Raw genomic sequence first — 12,843 nt, 5'->3', positions numbered from 1 at the left:
TAATCATGTTGCCTGGCAGTAGATGGCTGTATTTTGCAATGTGTCTGTGTGTCTAAAAACATTTCCACGTGAAAGTTTATTATGAGTAAGGAGGAAATAATGTAAAAATGTTTAAAGGCAATCCTAGGTCATGTGATCCTTGTTCAGTTGATAAACATTTATTCTGTGGATATTACCGAGATAGTATTCCAGATAATATCTAGTCTTGTGATATTAGTATTTTAACTCATTCAGTAATGGGCTGGTCAAATAGAGGACACAAAATGGTGTTGTTGACTTGTCAATGCAGTAGGTGGCAACAAAAGCCTGCATTTCACCTGCCTGATAACAACAGCTCACAGCACACGTCTGTTCACAGATATATCCTCCACAATGTCAACATTTTAACTACTTAAAGTTGTACTCATTAGGCCGCTGCAGCATTAACAGCTTCACACTATCAGACACCAAGTCACATATCCAGAGTTTGTTAAGATTGCTTTGAAATGGAGTCATTACTGAATACACAAGTAGGGCAATGTTTGTTATTGGTAACGCGATCCATTGGATTACAAAAAAAAAAAATTGACAAGCTTTCTTTTTGCTCTTTAAACATCTCGATGCAAGTAAAATGCATTTTGAATATTCAGCATTTACAGACGGTCGAATCAAATGACCTTAAAAAAACAATACTGGAACAAATAACAGGTGCTCTGTGTATTCTACACATAGACTGTGATTCTTTTACACGCATCGATATGCTGCAGTTGTCCCAATGACCACGATCAAGTGAATTCCCCTTTTGGTCATCTCTGCAGGTACACAATGTTGGAGAATGACCATATGACATAAAAAGGGCTGTAGAATTGCTTTAAATGTGTAAATAAATGTGAAGCTCAGTTAGTATTGAATAAGAGGTGCTTTATTGGCAAGCTTGATGCGCTTTCTGTAAACAGTAAGGCACATTACCTGTTTGTATTAGAGCCCTAAAGCTGGTACAACATGATACATCAGATGCATTTGAGCTTCATATATAAAAAAAAAAAATCACAACAGAAATAGACACTTGCACAGATTCAATACGCAGTGCTATACTTAGTTTCTATGATGATGGCATGTTTAATACTGATATTTATATATTTAATCGGCTAAGGCCGACATGGTTCCTGGTTCGAATCCCGGCTGGGGCCCTTCTTTGAGGAGTTATGCATGTTCTCCCTGTGTCTGCGAGGGTTTCTCCGGGTCTCTGGTTTACTCCCACAGTCCAAAGGCGTGCACGTGTTAGGTTCATTGATGACTCTAAAATTACCCGTAGGTGTGAATGTGAGTGTGAATGGTTGTCTGTCTCTATGTGTCCAGGGTGTACCCCGCCTCATGCCTGATGTCAGCTGGTATCGGCTCCAGCCCCCCCAGTTGAAGATGAATGGATGTAGGAGTCCAGTTTATGAACCTCGACTAAAACAAAAGTCCATAACATTGGAATATACTGTAAACCTCCTTAGTCTATGACTTGTTAGTCTGTGTCCTGAGAACTACCCAACGGTGTCTCTGCTAATCTAAATGTTGACGGAAAATTAAGCAAAAGAACTGGCACAGTGGTAAACCACAGTAAATGTACACACATACTGTAGGATGAGTGATGCGAACATAGACTTTATCAATGAGACCGACACAATACGACCAATCTACAAAGAGACCACTTCCTATAGTTATCACAACATTTAAGAGTCATACTGTAAGGTATACATAGCTCTGGGTTTACCCCAGTTTATAACCTACACTCAGTTTGGCATTTCTGGAGTAAAACTTTATGATAGGCGAGTGCATAAGGAAGCATGTGCGTCAATAAACATGAATGCAAATATATTCTCTATGTGCCAAAACAGCAGCAAATACAAAGCTACTCACTATATGTGGCTATATGTACATAATTATGCTTCTAGTAGTGCTGCAGCTGTCACTGGTGATGTAAACAACATATGTATTGATGCCATGATTAAAGTGTTATCCAGGTGTGTAAAAATCTTTTACATAACAATTGTAACTTGGTGGTATATTATTAAAATTGCAATTCCCTTTCCAGCAATTTATTCTTACAAAAATTAAGGAATGATTGTTTTTTTTTGCCGTAGCACAAAGTAACAGGCAAAAGTAACACCTGGATGTTAATATCTACCAAAAGCTTTTCTATTTTGACACTTTAAAAAAAACACAGGTTGGTCAGTGTGGAGTGCTTATGTATAACGAACTGTGTGTGGTTGTCTTTGGCTACGCTGCATGCTAGTATTTTGTTAATGTGGGGGAAATAAAGGAAATTGCAGGAAGGACATTTGTCTAATTGCTTGACGAGATTAATCTGGGATCCGTTTTACATCTGCAGGAGATGAGACTGACCCATTCCTGGTGTCGTTCTCGTAGCATCAGGCGGTCCCTGCAGGATTTGGTGCAGGACTGGACTTGGGTGGATTCAGCTTCATGGTATTAAAAAAGTCAACCAGCTGAGATGGTACTTCTGCCAACACACTCTTGGCCAGCGCTTCTCGAGGAGCCTGTAGTGAGAAAGAAAGAGTTGAAAAAGTACAGTGAAGGGATATTTGAGTGGGGTACGTGAGAATTTTCACCACTGATTTCAATAAATGAAGGGAGCATGAATGACGAGTGGAAAGTCATGCAGCTGAAGAAAGTTTAAAAAGGAAAATCCCTCACTTTCATACTTCAACAAGTCATGATTTTGTCAATGACTTTTTCTGGCAACCTCCAGGGGAGCTGCTTGTACTTGTTGCATTTACAGATGGAGTGAGCAATAATGGCAGTTACAGCAGCAATATTGTTTCGCCATTTCCTCTTAGTTTTGTTGAGCTTTGACCCGACTCACTTTGGAAATAAGCTGAAGACTCAAGCGGTCATGACAGATCGTTGACTAATGATTGACTCTGTGTGCTACAGATGAACCTACACAAACCGCTGTTGAGCTTGTGCGCATTGTGGCAACAATTATTCACAAACTAACCATACAAACAACATTTTGACTGTGTGATCAGTCAAGAAAGAAGGTCTTAAATCTGATAACTCGCCTCAGAACCTGAGATTTGCTGCTAATGTTGAGAGTATGAACTGCCAATATCTTGACATTATGTTGTCTACATTTGACTAGATACCAATTAGAAACAAAAACGTGAAGTTGTATCAGTAACTGACTTGTTTTAGTGAGCGAAAGATTTTCCCTTTAAAGTGTGTGAGGTCTCAGTGCTTCAGATCCTCAGAGAGGCAGAAAGTACAACAGAATTTACAATACCATCTCTCTCAGTCAGCACAAACAGAGTTGAAAAGTTGGAAGGAACATAGCAAAGTAAAAGACTAGCATTCACTACATGTGAGGATTCATGCAGTGAGGCAGTTATTCATCATGCCAAGCAAAGGCTAGGGTGGTGGTGGGGTTAAGGACTGAAATATTCGGGGTACCCCTATGAATGATTGGGATCGCGGGGAGGCTTCAGTTTGAATAAAGTGAAGAAGGAGGCCACTTGCTGAGGTAACTCGGCCAATACGCTTTGGGCAAGAGCCTGGCTGGGCGCCTGAAAAGAGATAAATACACAAGGCACACAAGTAAGCCAAGTAAGATCTAGTCTGTTGGGCTGGGAATCCCCCTGTTTGGGCAAGTATACTGGGATTGGATGAAGCCAGTGATTTTGAAGCCAGTTAAACCAAAGATGACGCGGTGAAATGCTGAGAAAAAAAAGTTTGAAACGCATGCAGTTTGTAAAAAAAATTAGTCTGCTTATTGAGAAAATTCAGGTGAAATCACAGCAAACCCCATTCCCCTTTTCTATACACAGCAATCAGTAATGTGAAAAAGGTGAGTAATGTTTTCACTTACATTCTGAAACTGCCTGAATGGCACAAACTGGACGATGTCTCGCATCGCAGCCTCGCCGGTCTGAGAGCGCAGACGCCCATCGTCTCCATCCAGGAACTCCATGGCGCTGAAGTCTGCCCCCCCGACTCCGACAATGATGATGGACATTGGCAGACGGGAGGCGTTGACGATGGCGCTGCGAGTGTCATCCATGTCTGTGATCACTCCGTCGGTGATGATCAGCAGAACAAAGTATTGCTTCGGGAAGACAGCAGAAGTAGTGGATGGATAATTGAACGGCTGAACTGTTTGCAGGTTTTGATAAAGACCTAAATGCTTCTTACATGTCGTCTGACATAATTATGGTGAACTGGATTTTAAATCAAATGAAAATGCATTTGATAGTTTTTCTCCTCAAGTTCATTAAAATCTGTATTTTTGGTTTCTACTAGAACATGTTTACATGCTTCAATGTTTAATAAACCCATTATTTTTCTCATACGGTCTGTCTGTGTTTTCCTGTAAAGCTACACTTTCTACCTTTATATAGTATAGTTGTGACATCACAATGTTACAGAAGTCCTGACGCCTCGTTTAAAGACAGTTTCTGAAGACGGGCTGTGTGCATTTCTCTGTGGATTGAGAGTTTTGATCTTCACTTCACCTTCACCTGCTTTATAATAAAAAAAAAAGGCATGGACAACTAACTTTTTTTCATACAATATCTGACCTTTAAGCTTAATTTACAACTGTCAGCTGTCTATGGGTGTCATTCACCTGTATTTGGAGCAATGAGGTGAGTGGAATACAGGACAAGACAAGTCACACCACCAGAGTGTATATTTCAAACAAGACTTTTAAGACTATTATGATGATAATTTCATCCAACACGGACATTGCTCATGACTTTAAGAAGTTATTATTATGTTATTGGCTCAAATCAAGTTGACAGTTTCCACAAATATCCAGTTATTGTCAAGCACACAACTCAAGGTAGTACCTCTGCTGGGAATACAAATCTAATAAATATGAGTGTGACATCTGAAATTAGCTTGGACAGGCCCTCAGAGTGGTATTATCTGAAAACCCATGTTGCTCTGGATCGAGCTATTATTGAATCATCTAGCTCCATTATGGAAATGATGCACAAAGAATTAGGAAATGAGTACTTAGTAGCTTTCCTTTTCAACCCGTCCAATGTGGCACAACCAAATGAGAGCCAACAGTCACATTAGTGGTGATGGCTAAACAGATGAATACTCACTGATGCGGTGGTCTGCTGGAGGGCTTGCTTAGCAAAGCAGGCTACATGGTTGATAATAGGGGAGAAGTTGGTGGGACCATAGAGTTTGACCTGGGGCAGACACACCCTGTACGCCTCCACCACACCTTCAACACCTACGCAAACACACACCGTAGAGATCACACTAGTGCCAACACACTATGAACTGTGCACTGCTGAATATTACAACATAACATATTTAAACATACCTGCACAAAAGGGATTTGCTGGGTTGAAATTGAGAGGAAACTCGTGGGAAACCTATCAAGTAAAAACACAATACCCCCAGATATCAGTTCCCTGTGCCAAACTACCATATGACTTTATATCTGTTTAAAACGACATGCAGACAGTAGCCTTTTCTTTTTGTAAGGATCTATAGCTTCACGATTAAATAAAGGTTTTACCTGCCATGTGGGAGGGATTTGGGCTCCAAAGCCAAAGGCAGGAAACATCTTGTCACTACATAGGAGGGACAAACAACACTGATACATAAATGATAGAATATTTTGTCAACTAAATACAAACCATTACAGCCTTAGCTGGCACAAAGAAATGCAAGATATGCTGCCAATGAGCTGATACTTTGACCATTACAGCTGGATTTCATCCATGCTTCTATTATGGCATCTCAGAAAGTTAGGAAAATACTTTCATACAACTAATAATGTTGGTGATGGGGTATCTCTAAAAAGATCTGGAAGTTGGCACTTATTTGCACAAATGATAATACTGTATATGAGGTTTTTAATATACTAGACCAGTGGTTCCCAAGCTTTTTCTCTTATGACCCCTGATTAAAAATATGTCATCTTATGTCATCTTGTCAACCTTCGTCACATGTGGAAAATGTCACTCTGGAGTTGGCCTCTTGAAGCAAAGAAGTCTTATTTTCATTCTCAGATTGTCATTTTGTAAAATTACACAGTAACTGATGATGCGAAAAATCACTGATTAGAAAATCATTTTGTGCAGCAGAACTACATTTCTGTTGCTTCCCAAACCTGTAAGTCATGACTCCCATGTTGGGAACCACTGCTCTAGGTTATAACCGGGTCAGCCAAAAACGGTTCCCCTAAGATTTACCCTTCGACCCCTCGGGGGTACTGGTACTAGAATGTGTTTTATGTGTCCTACATACCTGTCATAGTCCTGGATGACATTGCCCACAGACCAGATGGCAGAGAGGTACTCGTTAACGCCCTGAGGACTGATGTAATGCAGAGACTGAGGAGACTTGGGATCCCCGTTGGAGCCTGTGAAGTCAATAGCCACCTGCAAAAACATTCAGAGAGCAGGCGGACAAGGAGGGCTTATTAGTGACTCAACAATACATATGAATGAAAAAAAAGAGACATTAATACACAAGTCCAAACTTACAGTGAAGTTGATTTGACAGCCTCCCATAATATAATCCAGGAAGGTATACTCCTTCACCACCTGGAAGATAAAACATCGGTTTTATAGAAAGGTATTGAAGCACATCTATCTCAGATCCAAACTGCTACTCAAATCCAAGGATTAGTAACATAAGTGAACACATTCAACACACAAAAAAACAAAAACGGTACTTTACCTGGCATAGCTTCACACTCACAACACCAGAGTTCTTGTAGCCTTTCTTCTTTTGTTTCTTTTTACTATTGACACATTCAAACTCCGCCTGGAGAGCAAAACACAACAGCATGGGGTGTAAATGTCAGAAGACCATAAAAGGTTAAAAAAAAAAAAAGACATTGGGTGTGCACCAGCAAAGACTGGGTGTGCCTAGTTTATTTTCAACAAACTTGAACATTACACCTCCACCAACATTCAAAAGAATGTAATTCCCTGGAATACAACATTATTAACACAAAGCATACACAGACAGTGCATACTTTCACAGTGTTCAGATACCACCTCCACTTGCTTTATAAACAAAAAGGACATGGAAATCCCACATTTTTATATGTGACCTTTAAAATATTGTTTGAAATGTTGGTCGATACATCCAAACAAACAAAGTAAACACACACACATACCGGAGAGCTCCGTGATGCTTGTTGGAAGCGCGTCATTGTGGTCTCAAAGGTTCCAATAAGATCATGAGAGCCATCGTTGTCATAGTCATAACACTCGACCTGGAAACAGGTAAAAGACAGAGTTATGTTGCAAACAGGAAAACTGTTCAATCTTTCACTCAGATGAAAAATTCTACTAAAAGGGTCTTTTCACCAAAACTAGAAAAAAAAATGCAAAAGTCACAGCACACATTATCCAAAATCCTGTTACCCTCCATTGTCTTTGGCTGGGGACAGATCCTAAAAAACAAAACTATCTGCACAACAGTGACAAAGGTTTTTTTGTAATTTGTGTGAACTGACCCTTTTGTTAAATACTGGAGATGTAGAGAACAGAAGAAACAAAAACATGCAGAAGTGAGAGTCAAAATACAACTCGCTGTCATACTAGAGAGACGCTGACAGTAAAATGACTCAAAGAAGAGTGTGTCGTTTCAGACAAATGCATTCTATGAGGATCCATTTGGATGAAGGAAACTTGGAGGGCCAGAGAACTTAGTCAGGCGCCGGTGTGTGTTTCCACCCCTTCTACTCCATTCACACACACTTCACCCTTTTACGTGATGGTAAGATGAAAAAAGACAAACAGTGTAACGCATTGGGTAACTCACTTGCACTGTCTGGTTGAAAACAGCTTCCTTCCTGACATGTTCGCTTCAAAGGTTAAAAAAATGTATATTGTCAAGCTGGTACTAAATATACCACAATCATGACATCTGAGAGAGCAAACACAATTTTGCTCTGAAAACTAATTACCCCTTCAAGAAAGGTTGTATTATGTAAATACATAGTTCCACTGAACCAAAAATTTCAATGTAATTGCAGATGCAAGTGGCAGTTCAAAGAAACGCATTCCACATGTGTATATAATTAATATTAGAAAATGTACTTTTATCGGTTTCTCCAGGTCTCCTCCACAGAGAGACTGCAGAGGGATTCGAAAAGGTTTCCATGTTGGGTTCAAGTTGTTGTTCACCACCTGAGGACACAATGAAAAGGATTAAAAAAGGTGAAGAAACTAACCAAGAACTAATTTATAAAAGGAACAAATGCAGATTATTAGAGTCCAACTTAAGTCACATTTAGTCATCCCTTTCTTTTGCAGTCAAAAATAACGTCAACATATTGTTAAAAGGTTTAAAATACAGGGTATTCCTAAAAAACAATCTCTGCCAATCATAACTAGAATGATGTGTTGGTGTCTGTACCGAAGTTTGTGGGTGTCAGCAGAAAGCCTTAGAGCTCCACGTGGGTGTGTAACCCCCATCCACTAACAGAGTGCAGTGTGAGCTTTGTCACGCCCCCAGCCTCTGACGCTTCGTTTCCACATAACTCTTTGTACGTATGCAAGTCAACAAAAAGTCCATTCATTCAATGGGAACCTCTGTGATTTACAAACTGTTTGCCAAACTGCTCCTTTCTGTTAGATCAGTTACAGACCTCCGCTAGGAGACAAACTTCTACCTGCTTCTCAGCTCTTTGTTGACAATTGTTAATAGCTAGAAGGGGCCATTGTTGTCTATACTACAAAAACAGTTTGAGTACTCAAATCATGAGCTTTGCCTTTACAGCACAGACGATGTATGTGTACAGTATAAGTTGGAATCAAACAACATTTACAAAATCGTATAATGTATGACCAGCTTCACTCTCTAGCTCACTCAAACACCTCTGCTTTCTCTCCCTGGCTTGTTGAGCTGGGTTGTGTTCACAAACACAAAATTACAGAAAATGAACATATTATACCTTTAAATGAACGGCTTAGCTGATGTTTGTATGTTAAAGAACAAGGAAACTTCAACAAGAAAGCCGGTGGTGAGAGTCTGCGGTTCTTGTGTTGTGCAAAATAAATTAATTGTTTTGATTGGTTGTTCTCCAACTCTGTCACACTCAAAAATGTGATTTGTCTGCTCCCTCTTTCGCAATAACAACATCAGATTCAACATTTGCTTGTAAAAATGAATGGTCTCAGTGGTGTGTCAGTGCAGCTGTTTAGTGAGAGCACGGGAAGAGGGTTACAGAATCTACTATTGCATGAGGCACATATTCCAACATCATGACTCTCTCTGGTGAGGTACTTTACAGAAACACGCATGTTTGTGCAAATGAAACCCCTGGTTCCTCTTATCACACACACAGTCATGAGTGAAAACCAAAAAAATGAAGTGAGAGGCAACAGGTAAACATTTAAAACTGTTCATCCCCCAAAGCATGTTATTACTATCCCCTTCTGGGAAAATGGCCCTTTTAGTTATGACAAGAAATAAATGAAAGGTTAATGTTACAATACTATAGGAACTTTCTTTCCACAGCCAGGTAGCAGCACTGTCATTTGCACGAGTGTTTACCTCAGTCCTGTGAGCCAGCTGCCATCCAGTTGCTGTCTGCTTGTAGAATTCCAGGTAAGGATCAGACTTCCCGAAGAAATCCTGGAAATGAATAAAGTAACGAAACAAACCAATAAGTGAAATGCACCCGAATATTTAAAAACGAATGACAGCTATTTAATATTCCAACAAGAATCAGCCGTACCTTGTTATCTAGTTTCCTTGCTTCAACTTCAAAATTTGCGACCCTGCTGTCTTTAACCTCTTCAGCACTGATCTGCAGCAGAACAGAGGAGAAATAAATAAGAGAGGAGACAAAACAAAACACAACACTGCAGGTTTCTCTCTCTACTCTCCCCGCCACTTACTGTGATGGTCCCTTTTCCTGCCGGGGACTTGTTTTTCAAGACAAGCGGTCGGGTCAGTTTTTTACTGGACACAACCTTTAAAGCAAAAAAACAAAAGCAAGCAGTTAACAAAGGAGAAGCAGCCGCAGCAGGACAACAGTACAACACAGCAGCCTTAGGACCATAAGATAAACATCCAAGACAAGCGGGCAGAATGAACATCTGAGGTCAGATTACACAGAGAGAGCACTACACAGCAACTGCTTATCAGGAACGTTCGTTCTTGATCTGTAACAATTGTATGTTATTACAGCACAGGATGTGCCCTGCACCTGTCTGACTGAATAGACTGTGATTTCATGTCAGTATATAATAAATACAATTGATTTATAATGAAGCTTTATACTGCAGGGAACCAAAAAAGCCAAACACTCTCAAGTGGTTGTATCTATCGTCTATAGAAGCGTGTACAAACATGTGTGGTGAACACTGAATCATGTCCTCCCAGAAGAAGTGGCCTTACCTGGCCCAAGGTGCACTCCAGCTGCCCCAGGAAGTCATCGTCACTCAGGTCAATGGTTTTGTTGTCGATGTCATAAATCCCAAACTTCAGTTTCTGCACTATTTCAAAGTAGTAGTCGATGAGAAATTTCTTTGCAAACTTTGGGCAGAGGCAATTCTGGACTTTCTCCGTGCGGCCCACCTGTTATGAAAGGTTGGATTTGTTTTTTTTGCGACATGCACATATTTCAAGATCCATACGTTTGAGCAAATGTATAAAAAGTAGTATGTAGTGGCACAGATCCACTGATGAAACAGGAAATGGACATGATGCGACTGCTGCTTTACACAATAGTTAATTTTCTTTTGGGGGTTAACAAGTAACACTGGGCTGTTACAAAATGGGTTGCTTCAAATATTTCTTAATATTGTTTTTTCAGAGCAGAAGAAGTTTGCCTTTCAAAATAAAGGTTATTTTGGAATACTAAGACACGTGTTTGACATTCAGACAGAATCAAACCGACCAGATTTCAGCAACTTTACACCAGTCATCCTCACTGATCTCTACACTATAAATGTTGAACCCTGGTCCAGCCACCCCACTGACCTCATACCACTGGGAGTCAGAGCTGCTCATCAACAGGACACACAGAGGGTCAGACTTAGAGCCAATGTCTTTATCCAGGAGATTCTCACAGGACACAGTCAGCTCCACCTTGGTTACACATTGGTTAGCCATGTCTGATCGGAAGTAGCTGGGGAAACAACACATGCAGAGAGGGACGTTACTATGTGAAAATAACACACATACTTAAACGATAGTCAAGTTAACCTACGAATATAAATGATGGTGTAACGTTTGGAGTGGATTTAATGGTGTAAAACTAATGTTTAACTTCTTATCTTTGTAAACATAAATCGTTTTAACAGACTAATGTATCTGTGTGTTAACAAGAGTGGTCAAAAGGACTCTAACACCGGTGAATTAGCCGTGTGCTCCTCTTGGCCCTGGTCGGACACCCCGATCTCCTCGCCGTAAACACTGGGAGCTGCTGGTCGTTCACATTAACATCAATGCTGTCAAAACATCCGGGATCATATTTTGATCCTTCACAATAAAATGACATGCTTTAACAGCTCCAAAATACACCGTAATGTCTTCTTAATTTATGTTTTGAATGCAAACCAGCACCCGAGCCGCTCAGGTTGAGCATCGTCACTTTACTTTACTCATTTGACAAGTAAATGTTCATGCACAAATCTAAAACTTCACTTGTCGATTCTTAGAAGTGTGTCAATTAATTCTACTTGCACCTCGGAGGTGATCAGAGAGTAAAAGCATTAGGAAAAGACCGGAAACTGAGGCGGACCAGATCTGTCAGGATAGGGCTTACACCAGCGAACGGCGTCCGACTGGTGATACGTTCCCTATAGGTATTGTACATACAGTACAGCTACCATGGTTACGCCACAATTATCAAAAGTAGAGTCGTTTAGCTAACGTTAGCTTCTCACAACTGCACTAAAACAGCGGCGCTTTATTCAAAGGACGTGGTCTAAACACGTAACTGAGTGTGGTGGAAAATGTGACTTAAGGACCTTAAGCACCAATGAAGTCACAATAGGAGAAAGTAAAACAGCTAACGCTAGCATGCTAGTAAAGGGTAGCATTAGGTAAAAGTAAATAACTGGATTACGCGACACCGTAAACAAGCAAATGCAGATGTAAATGTAAACTTACCGTTGACGTTGTGTGGATGGAAATAGAGAAAATACTTTGTTAGGCCACTGGTGCTCTAAAATGAGCGTCAACGTTACTCTTTGACAGTGGAGTATCGCCCTTTCGACTGTAAAAGTGTCGCGGGTAAAGCACCAGGACTCTGCCGTCAACACGCCCAAACCGCGCCCACCGATGACGTCACATGTCAGTTACAGCACCTTTGTACTATTTTTTGTTATTATGAGGAATTTCTTAGGTCTAAAACTTTTTACTGTCACCCATAAGGAATATCAATAAGTAATAAATGCTTTATCCTTCAACTGATGAAGTGTCACTCTGGGAGACAAGGACTGCAGGATTTAGACCCGTCCCTTTTTTTCTGAAAAGTCATAAATGCTCCAATAAACATATGAGGAACTACTTTTACAGGGAAAGGAAAATCACTCCAAGGGGAACATTTGTTTTGAATTCTTGTTTTTTTTTATATTCAGTGGGAAAGGTAAATGACTTTATATGTTAGATATATTACATAAATATTCTTTGATCTTGTATATATTGTATTATTTCACTACTGTAAATGTTCATTTCTGTAAATTTAAATTTGAGTTCTTTCTAATATATGTTTAGTCTGTATAATATTTGTTGTTTGTATATCTGGAGTTTTGTAACAAAAATAATTTCCCCCTAATATATATATATTAAATTATGATGACGGACTGTTCTACAACTGTTTGTGAAAATTTGCAAATGAAGTTGTGCAGAAAACCAAAC

General features: G+C 39.9%; 1 protein-coding gene across 2 annotated transcripts; it reads right to left on the bottom strand.

The window, feature by feature from the left end:
* Positions 1–885: 885 nt before the first annotated feature.
* Positions 886–12,210, bottom strand: cpne3 (copine III). 2 transcript variants are annotated; one of them, XM_083936171.1, is made up of 17 exons: positions 12,094–12,210; positions 10,960–11,107; positions 10,375–10,554; positions 9,873–9,947; positions 9,710–9,781; positions 9,526–9,606; positions 8,067–8,156; positions 7,139–7,237; positions 6,694–6,780; positions 6,498–6,557; positions 6,259–6,392; positions 5,525–5,579; positions 5,327–5,378; positions 5,100–5,233; positions 3,857–4,093; positions 3,442–3,554; positions 2,388–2,528 (listed from the first exon to the last, which is right to left on the bottom strand). In XM_083936171.1, exons 2-16 carry the CDS (start codon positions 11,089–11,091, stop codon positions 3,444–3,446), a joined length of 1,599 nt encoding a protein of 532 aa, XP_083792297.1. In that variant the 5' UTR covers positions 11,092–11,107; positions 12,094–12,210; the 3' UTR covers positions 2,388–2,528; positions 3,442–3,443. The 2 variants fall into 2 exon arrangements, with proteins under 2 accessions (XP_083792296.1, XP_083792297.1); XM_083936170.1 differs by lacking the exon at positions 3,442–3,554 and having other exon boundaries at positions 886–2,528.
* Between the last annotated feature and the right edge of the window lie 633 nt (positions 12,211–12,843).

This window comes from Echiichthys vipera (genome assembly GCF_963691815.1).
Source record: "Echiichthys vipera genome assembly, chromosome: 21".
NCBI lineage: Eukaryota > Metazoa > Chordata > Actinopteri > Perciformes > Trachinidae > Echiichthys > Echiichthys vipera.
The sequence above is the reverse complement of the archived record's forward strand: the minus strand, read 5'-3'. Positions and strand labels throughout refer to the sequence as shown.

Excerpts from the sequence above, each read along its gene's own strand:
- cpne3 (XM_083936170.1), bottom strand. The coding sequence starts at position 11,091 with ATGGCTAACCAATGTGTAACCAAGGTGGAGCTGACTGTGTCCTGTGAG. Across the intron at positions 5,234-5,326 it reads AGCAAATCCCTTTTGTGCAG|GTGTTGAAGGTGTGGTGGAG; the intron begins GTATGTTTAAAT and ends GTGTTTGCGTAG. Across the intron at positions 2,529-3,856 it reads CATTCAGGCAGTTTCAGAAT|GCTCCTCGAGAAGCGCTGGC; the intron begins GTAAGTGAAAAC and ends TTCTCACTACAG.